At 50.1% G+C, this 8,897-nt stretch overlaps 1 protein-coding gene across 2 annotated transcripts; it reads right to left on the reverse strand.

Moving 5' to 3' along the window:
* Positions 1-587: 587 nt before the first annotated feature.
* On the reverse strand, positions 588-6,274 carry LOC137142786 (angiogenin-like). 2 transcript variants are annotated; one of them, XM_067532247.1, is made up of 2 exons: positions 6,171-6,274; positions 588-1,092 (listed from the first exon to the last, which is right to left on the reverse strand). In XM_067532247.1, the coding sequence occupies exon 2, from the start codon at positions 1,073-1,075 to the stop codon at positions 602-604; it is 474 nt and encodes a 157-aa protein (XP_067388348.1). In that variant the 5' UTR covers positions 1,076-1,092; positions 6,171-6,274; the 3' UTR covers positions 588-601. The 2 variants fall into 2 exon arrangements, with proteins under 2 accessions (XP_067388348.1, XP_067388347.1); XM_067532246.1 differs by lacking the exon at positions 6,171-6,274 and adding an exon at positions 5,485-5,764.
* Between the last annotated feature and the right edge of the window lie 2,623 nt (positions 6,275-8,897).

An 8,897-nucleotide genomic window follows, 5' to 3' on the forward strand; every position in this document is an offset into this window, starting at 1 on the left:
AATTTGTGAGTGTGTATGTGAATGTGGCGGCTTTGTGATATTCTTACGTGTCCAATAAACGCGGCGTGTGGCCTGGTCCCCCTGCATAAGATCCTGCTCGTCTTTTCGAAGTGTAACAAGCTGCTCCATTCTCTGAGGCATTAGTGAAAATACTGAGCTGTGTCTGGCCCGGACTGACCCTGCGGGACCCGCTGGATGTGCCGCTGTGTCTGCCCGGTCGCCAGAGAACCACTGGCAGCTACTCAGGCCGTTTCCAGCAGGGTTTGGCCTTCGAGACAGAGACAGAGACAGACAGAGACAGAGAGCGACGTCTCAGTTCTCTGCATCACGCCCCCCCCCACACACACACACAGCAGCCGGTCTGCGTTTGCACTGACGGCTTTTATTGCAGGTAACAGGGAGGGAAGCCGACTCAGCCACAGCTACCAGGGCTCAGCCTGGGAAGAGCTTTTCCCCACAGCACCCGAAGCAACGCAGACAGAGCTGGCGATAGGGTGCAGAGAGCAGCAGGGCAGCGGGGGTGGGGAAGGGGCGGCTATCCCGTATAATGGGGCCGGGGGAAGAATCCCAGGTTAACGGAAGCGGCCGCCTCATCATTCCTTCAGATCAGGATGTCGTCGAGGTGCACGGGGCGCCTAGCCTCGTCGCAGGCGATGATGATCTTCCGGGAGTCTTTGCTGGCCCGGTACTCGCAGTTGAGGATTGGTTTCCCTCCGTGGTGCTTGCAGTTGGTCACCTGGAATGAGTCGGTGCTCTGCCGCATGAGTTGGCCGGTCTTGGTCCGGTAGTCCTTGCCTTTCTCTGGCGTGCAGACCTCTGTGATCCTATCACTGTTCACGTGGATGAAGGTGTTCGTTTCCTTGCAGACTTTTTCCTTACCTCCGGTCATCCTCTTGTCGTTAGTCATCATCCAGCGCATTCGCCTGTTGCAGTAAGCATCATCCCGGCCTTTGGGCTTCGGATCGATGTGCTGGAGGCGGAAGCGCTCATACTGCTCTTGGCTGGCCGAGGCTCCCAGTACCACCAGCGCAGCAGTCAGCAGCAGCAGCAGCAGGGGGGACCCTTGCAGAGCCATGGCCCAGCCAGACGATCCTGGGGACACATTGAGAGATAAAAACCTCAGAGCTGCCCCCACAGGCTCAGGCACATGGTCCGGCCAGCCCAGCAGCCGGTCTCTGTCCGTGGCCCATGCCAGAGCTTCCGGCAGAGTGGAGAAAACAGGGCAATTCAGGAGTGACCCGCCTGTGTCCTCCCCTCCCGGCTTCTGGCAGTCGCAGGTTGAGGGACGCTCAGGGCATGAGGTTGCTTCCCTGCACATCTTGGCTAATAGCCACTGAGGGTCCTATCCCCGCACACAATTATCCACGTCTTTATACGCTAGGGCCATCGCAAAGTCCCACGGTGACCAGTTCCACTTGCTGCCTGTTCATTTCATGGGGTGAGCCCTGGGTTTTGAGTTGTGGGAAGGGTAAAGAACATCGCCAGGATAAAAACCGGGGTGCGGGTCCCCAAGTGCTTTAACCCACCCCCACGCCTCACTCAGAGCTAATAATAGAAACTGGGTAAAAACTCTACCTAAAATCAGTCCAGTCAGCTCATTATTTTAACCCGTCAGGAGTGCAACAGCCGGAAATATTCCTAACGTTCTTGAAGATATGGTTGCCACGCTGCAGAAATGCAGACAGCTTCCAGTGCTAACCACGGACTAAGATTTGAAACCTGGGAATTCCTTATTCCATATGGCAACATTTTAAAATAAAGTAAATGCCTCAAATAATGAAAGGAATAGAACAAACCTGACAAATCACTTGATGTGAATCTTGTATCGATTCTGATTCATTCTTTTTTAAGTAGAAAGGTAACATCCTGCTTCTTTACATGTTGAACTCTTTGGTTGACCTGCCTATTTTGTAAAATGCATTGCCTTCTCCGTTTTAGCTCTTACCGCCTTGGTTTGTATAGTTATAAATAAGAGTCTGGTAACATTTGTTTTTAATAATAAATTTGTATTATATTATGTATTTATGTATTTATTTATTTTTAATTATTTTATTTATCATTATTATTATTTATTAATAACTTCATTTATTATTTTAATTACAATTTGATATTTAAAATTGATTTGAATTTAATTTCTTTTCTATCATTTGAATTTGAAATTGATTCACTTTTAATTGAACTTTTCTTTCACGCTACCCTGAAGGGAAGCGGTGGCTGTAAAAGTTTGTGCTTCTAAACAGTTAACACGAGTGGAATTGGTATTACCCATGCTTTAATTCTGTTACTAACTCTTCTCCTAAACCCGAGTGCGCGGCAGGGAAAAGCAGAACAACTTCTCGGAGAAAATCGTGTGCATCTAATTTAACAGTAAAGTGTTATACTCAGTATGCAATGTGAGTAATGCACTCAGGTAAACGTGAATGTCTGTACAACAATTGCAAAAGTATAACTCGTGTTACAAAAGACCTGGTCTCTATTGCATTGTAAACAAACTAACGTAATCTGTTTATTAAGTTTTGGTTATTAAAACCAAGAGAAATGGAAAACAAAGATGCAACATTTTTATTATGTTAACTGACTTAAGCTGTTTAAGATTGCATCCCATAAACCAAAGACACCAGAAGATATCACACCCCAAGACACCAAGAGATATCAGTGCACAGTAAAGAAAACCCCAAGCATCAAGAAAAGAAAAAAGAAGTACTTTCTAATTAACAGAGTGGGCTGGTGCACACCTCAGTATACCATGTATGGACAATGAAGGTGCAATCAGCTAGAAAACCAGTAGCTGGCCCAGGTTCATCTGTCATTTAGTTTGAATTTGGCTACTCTGTAAGACCAGCTGCATTATAACTGTGTGATTTTGCTGCATTGCTGTATTACGGCTGTTCACCATTTCCAATGCGCACAGCATGGCTAAACTGTTTGACGAACACCCCGGTCAAATTTAACAACCAATGGCAGCAAACAACATAAAGGCAAGAAGAAAAAAAATTGGTTCAAAAAACAAACAACCAAAACCCCACTGTTAGCTTAATACAACTTGTGTAAACAGCGTCCTCTCGGTGCTAGTCACAGTCTGGGGTCAGTGACACAACACCCGAGCTGAGGCACGTGTTACTCAAAACGAGCTTGTTCAGTGTCCCGGTACCGATACACAGCAATGTAATAAACTGGTAGCTGTCCACTCAGCAGGTTACCTGGAAGGCAGCATCTATAGGAACCAGCTGGATCTCCGTCACCCACTGGTGTCTCGCAGAGCAACACCACTCAGCCGTTCCTGTTTCCTGACCAGCGACGCCGACCAGTGAGTAACAGCCAGCAGCCAGGGTAACCTCGAACACGGCTGGACGTACAGTGCAGTAACTAACCACAAGCCAGTCATACAGAAAGGCCTCATCTGTAATGTCACTGCTCCAAAATTGTGTTTTACTTCTTCCGTACAGAGCGCGGTGGGACACACGGTAACAATGCCTCTCCCTGGACTTCACACACACTCTGCCTGTTACTCATGGTAACACAGGTGGGGACTGGAATTGCCCTAAGAGAAGCGCTGCTGTCTGTGGTGTCAAAGTGAAAGGGACAGATTAGAACAGCAGATAGAAACAGGAAAGATAAGGTGGTGTTATATGTACACACGACACAGATACACTACACAGACATACATGTCTGCACACCACATCCCAATTACCCATGTACATTCATTATTTGAAAGCAGCCCCACGGGTCCATCATAAAACCACATTCCTCACTCCAAGTCTGGTCCTGACATGCCCAGCCCCACCCTACGGGACTAAAAATAACTGGGAAATAAAACCTGCCCATCAGTCGTACGCGGGAAGGAGCAGACCAAGGGAGAGATGGGGCATGAGTGTGCGGATGGCAGTAAAAGGTGGCCCTATGGCCGTGTTTAGCCCACTGGGTTACCTTCAGTCCATGCCTTGTGCTTTTCCGGGACGCTGGGTAAATCTCATCCCCGTAAAAAGACAAACGGGGGGGAGGAGAATGCAGTAGAAAGTGAGACCCTGAGACAGGAGGCCTGGTGGAACAGTCTGGGTATGGGACCTGAGCGAAAGTAATGGGCAAGTCCTGCCGTCAGAAAGCCAGGTTGGCAGGAGTCAGGCTGGGAAGGCCGGCAGACTCACGGCCACTGGGGAGAACAGAGCTGGCAGGTTCCTAAAGAAGTTCTAGGCGCAGAGCATTGAGACGAGCAGAGTCCAGAAAGGTCCCAGAACGTCCCAATAGCCCACAAATAACGGGGGCTCCAGACCCCTCCAATGACAATATGATGGAGGAGATGTTGTGAGCGAACCCCCCGGTGCAAGGTAACAGGTGGTGCCTTTCCACGTCAGAGGGTGGCAGCCGCACATGTCCGGGGGGCAACACACACCTTGTTTGTTCAGTGTGCAAAGGAGGGTCTCAAAGGGAGTGTCTTTGTCTGGCTGACTGGGGAAGGGAAAGTCCCGCTGGTCACTGAGCGGGTCCATTGTCCCGGGCACCGTGTATTCAGTTCAGAAAAGGAGGTTAAAAAAAGGGAGGTGGTGCAGAAAAGACGCACAGAAATGACTTACGGGCTGAAGAAAATGCCTACGAGGAGAGAATTACAGAGCGCGATCTGTTCACTAATCGAAAAGCAGACTGCGAGGTGAGCTGCTGAGAGTATCGTGGGGACAAAACACCGGGCACTGAACGTGTCTTTAATCGAGCGGAGAAGGGCAGGAAAAGAGCCAGTGGCTGGAAGTTAAAGCAGGACAAATTGAAATTAGAAACGAGGCACCAGTTTTTAGCAGTGAGGATGAGGAGCCGGGGAACGAACCACCCAGGGGAAGGAACTGCACCTTCTCCATCTCTGCCTGGCGGCCGGCCCAGACTAGAAACCTTTGTGGAAGGGGCTTCACCAAACACAAGACCTGTGGTCAGTGCCGGGGAATGAGGGACATTCTCTGGCCTGTCTCATACAGGAGGTCAGAGGAGATGATCAAATGGTCCCTTGTGGCTTTACAATGTACAAATCTAGGAGTTGTTCCGGTAGGAAGAAAGTCACCACGGCTGGTTCAGAGTGAGAACACCCCAGCTCTGCAGGGCTTCTCATGGAAATGGGCGCGGGAGAGCTGCATCAAGGCAAGGAAAGGTCTCAAATGTCCCCAAGGGTTAGACACTGGATCCCACCCCAGAACGAACCCCTGGAGAGATCCCCCCCCATTCAGAACCTGTTTGTAACCCGTCTCTCCATGTGTACTACCTGTCCCTCTCGGAGCTGATCTCCAGATGCTTATGAATCCGCCAGACGGGGGAGCCGAGCTGGGATTTCGAAAGGAGCCTTCCAGAGTAAGGTGCCCAAATCCCACAAGAAATCTCTTAACTCCCATAGGCCCCTTTGCAAATCCCAGCCACAGTCTGACAGCAGCAGCCGCTCACGCGCTTGGCTCCAGTGGATTCTAAGTATCCCGCAGGGGACCCGAGTGGTGCTGGTCGGACGCTCACCCCAGCGGTGCACAGTGCAGGGGGCTGAATGCTGTCCCGTGGCCATCGTGTCCTCCGCACCCAGCCTCTTTATTTTACTCCCCTTTAAATAAACGCTTTAAAATAAGCAGATAGACAGAGCCTCCCTCTCTACAGGACCTGACCTGACCTCGCTCCCTCGCTTTGCATTTCGACATTCTGTAGTTCAAAGGTAAGATCTGAACTGCTGGAAACTCCTGCGCCAGTGCTGGGATCAGCTACAGTGGGGCCAGCCGAGCCAGCTGCTGGAATCTCCACGTGATATATTCTTTCAAACAGGCCAGAGTCCTGAATCTCAACCAACTCACCCCTCTTCCTACCCACTAGACCGCACTACCCTCCCAGAGCTGGGAACAGAACCCAGGAGTCCTGACTAAAATGGATTAAGCCCCAAACTAGAGAGAGATCCTCCCCTGGGGGGTCCTGCTCTACCTACTAGACCCCACTCCCATTCCAGAGCTGTGTCTAGAACCAGGTGTCCACTCCCAGACCCCCTCTAATTACTCACCTGTCTTCTCCCACAGCTGGGAACAGGACCCAAGCACGCAGTGGCACCAGCCCTGCCCACCAGACATTTTGCCCTCCCACAGCCAATTAACTGAGCCATCTCCTCTGCCTAACCCTGTGCAATCTCCAGCTGGAAGATTCAGATCAGCTCAGCAACCAACCGTGCTCTGGTGCCCTCCTGGCCAAAGTCCTTGTCCTCAGCTCCCGTCCCTTGGGGAATAGATGAGCTGTCTGCAGAGCTGACGCCGTCCCCTTGCTCCTGCCCATTATATAGACCTCGGTGTGAGAGGAGGGGTTCCCGGGCTCAGCTAACAACGCAGAACCAGCAGCGTTGTGAAACCAGTGCAGGAAAAGTCAATGTCCTGGGTTAGTGGCCCCACTAAGCCAACAGACCTTGGAGCGGCCGCTAGCCCTGTTTATGTCCATCCAGGCACCACAGCACAGGGAGCTCTCCTGAGCACAAAGGGCTTAGCACAAGCCAACCACGTGTCTGAGACAGGACCAAGGGGATCTTCCAACTCAAGAGAGAGAGAGAGAGACAGATGTGTCTTGTTTTGCTATTCAGAGGGGCTGAGATATTCAAAGAGGCCTAAGGGAATGAGGTGCTCAACTCCCATAGGCCATTCCCAGGGGCTAGATTCACATAGTCACCAGTCCAAACCCCTGTTTTTTAATTTCATTAGGAGTTAGCAACTTCACTCCTTGGAGCGTGCACCCCTAAGTGCCGGGATCAGGCCCTGCTGGCATAAACAAAACCCCACTCACCTAAATCCCTTGACACCAGAGGGTTTGCTGGGGAGCGCCACACGACCCCTCCCACTCCACCCTGGGGCAGAGTGCAGATGATCACAGCCGCTCCTACACTGAGCCGTGAGAGACGCGGCTGGTGGACGTGTTTGTAAACAAAACGTGGCTGTTCTTTCCCCTTCTAAGGTTCTTTCCCCATATGGCTAAATGTCACTGGATTGTGAAGCTTCCACCCCACTGTTAAACTTCGCGGGCCACCCCAACCATTTCACCAGTAGCTGCTTTTTTCTCCCTTTTCCTTTCTCCGCTAGAACTTTTTCAGTCCTGAAAATCCTGTCCCGTTTGGGGTTCCCTTTTTGTAATTCTTCGGGGTAAAAGGATCCAGAAACTGTCTCACCCTCGTAATCTTTTAATCGGTACACAGGTCTCTGGCCCTAGGTTAAGGCTTCATCCACGGTGAATATCTCATTGGTCACTGTTTGTTCATAACCTTTTCCAAAAGCGCCTTTGGTTTTAGGTCGTCTCACGTAGTCGCCTTTTCTGAAAGGGGCAACAACAGGTTTTATTTTAAAACTGTCTCCGTAAACTGTTTTCCAGACCTTCTGAGAATTTGAGGGGTTAACATCGACGGGTCTGGCACGCATGGTTCTATGAAAGCTCCGGTTGTAACTCTTTATAAACTCGGGTAACGCGTCGATGTAGCGAGATGTAAAATATCTCCACAGCCTAGATTTTAAAGTTCTGTTCCATCGCTCCACACGCCCTGCTTTGACGTCATTATTAGTAACAAAACGGTGGACCCATCAATTACAGCTTTAGGGGCATCTTGGAGAACTCGATCCCACAGTACCCAGTACAGGGGATCAACCCTCCCACAGCCTCGCCCTCGGCCGCGCCCTCTGTTAACTCCCTCAGGAACTAAATCACCTTCCTTGCTCCTTTGATTCTGAAAGATGATCCGAGCAGCCACTTTTCCTCCTGTCTGTGCAGTAGCTTTTCCTTTGTGCTGATCAGGGAGGGCTTGGCTCACTAGTAAATGAGTTTGCCGAACTCTCTGTAACAGCACCTCCCACCTCATAGCTATTAAATGCAGAGTACCCAAGGCAACTTTTACTTGCGGACGTAGCCCTTCTATGAAACGAGTTGGAAAGTCTGTGTCCAGAAGGTCTTGACCTTCCTCCTCATGCCCCATAGCTTGCCATAGGATCTTTTTATGTTGTAAGTAAGAATCATGGAATCATAGAATCATAGAATATTAGAGTTGGAAGGGACCTCAGGAGGTATCTAGTCCAACCCCCTGCTCACAGCAGGACTAACCTCTGCTATATCATCCCAACCAGGGCTTTGTCAAGCCGCAGCTTAAAAACCTCTAAAGATGGAGATTCCACCACCTCCCTAGGTAACCCATTCCAGTGCTTCACCACCCTCCTGGTGAAAAACTTTTTCCTAATGTCCAACCTAGACCTCCTGCCCTGCAACTTGAGACCGTTGCTCCTTGTTCTGTCATCTGCCACCACTGAGAACAGCCTAGCCCCATCCTCCCTAGAACCCCTTTTCAGGTAGTTAAAGGCTGCTATCAAATCCCCCCTCATTCTTCTCTTTTGCAGACTAAACAAGCCCAGTTCCCTCAGCCTCTCCTCATAAGTCGTGTGCTCCAGCCCCCTCATCATTTTTGTTGCCCTCCGCTGCACTCTCTCCAACTTGTCCACATCCTTTTTGTAGTGGGGGGCCCAAAACTGGACACAATATTCTAAATGCGGCCTCACCAATGCCGAATAGAGGGGAATAATCACTTCCCGTGACCTGCTGGCAATGCCCCTCCTAATGCAGCCCAATATGCCATTGGCCTTCTTGCCAACCAGGGCACACTGCTGACTCATATCCAGCTTTTTATCCACTGTTACCCCCAGGTCCTTTTCTGCAGAGCTGCTGCCCAGCTCGTCGGTCCCCAGTCTGTAGCTGTGCATGGGATTCTTCCTTTCTAAGTGGAGGACTCTGCACTTATCTTTGCTGAACCTCATTAGATTTCTTTTGGCCCAATCCTCCAGTTTGTTTCGGTCACTCTGTATCCTATCCCTACCTTCCAAGGTAACTACCACTCCCCCCAGCTTAGTGTCGTCCGCAAACTTGCTTGTTGTTGT

The sequence above is a fragment of the Emydura macquarii genome, unplaced genomic scaffold, assembly GCF_026122565.2.
Source record: "Emydura macquarii macquarii isolate MOO-44397 ecotype Brisbane River unplaced genomic scaffold, CSIRO-AGI_Emac_v2 contig_3249, whole genome shotgun sequence".
NCBI lineage: Eukaryota > Metazoa > Chordata > Testudines > Chelidae > Emydura > Emydura macquarii.

What these genes read in the sequence shown, in the direction of transcription:
- LOC137142786 (XM_067532246.1), bottom strand. Translation starts at nt 5,530, where the DNA reads ATGGCCACGGGACAGCATTCAGCCCCCTGCACTGTGCACCGCTGGG. An exon ending in CTGCACTGTGCACCGCTGGG is followed by an intron (nt 1,093 to 5,484) that starts GTGAGCGTCCGA and finishes ATGTGTCCCCAG; the next exon opens with GATCGTCTGGCTGGGCCATG.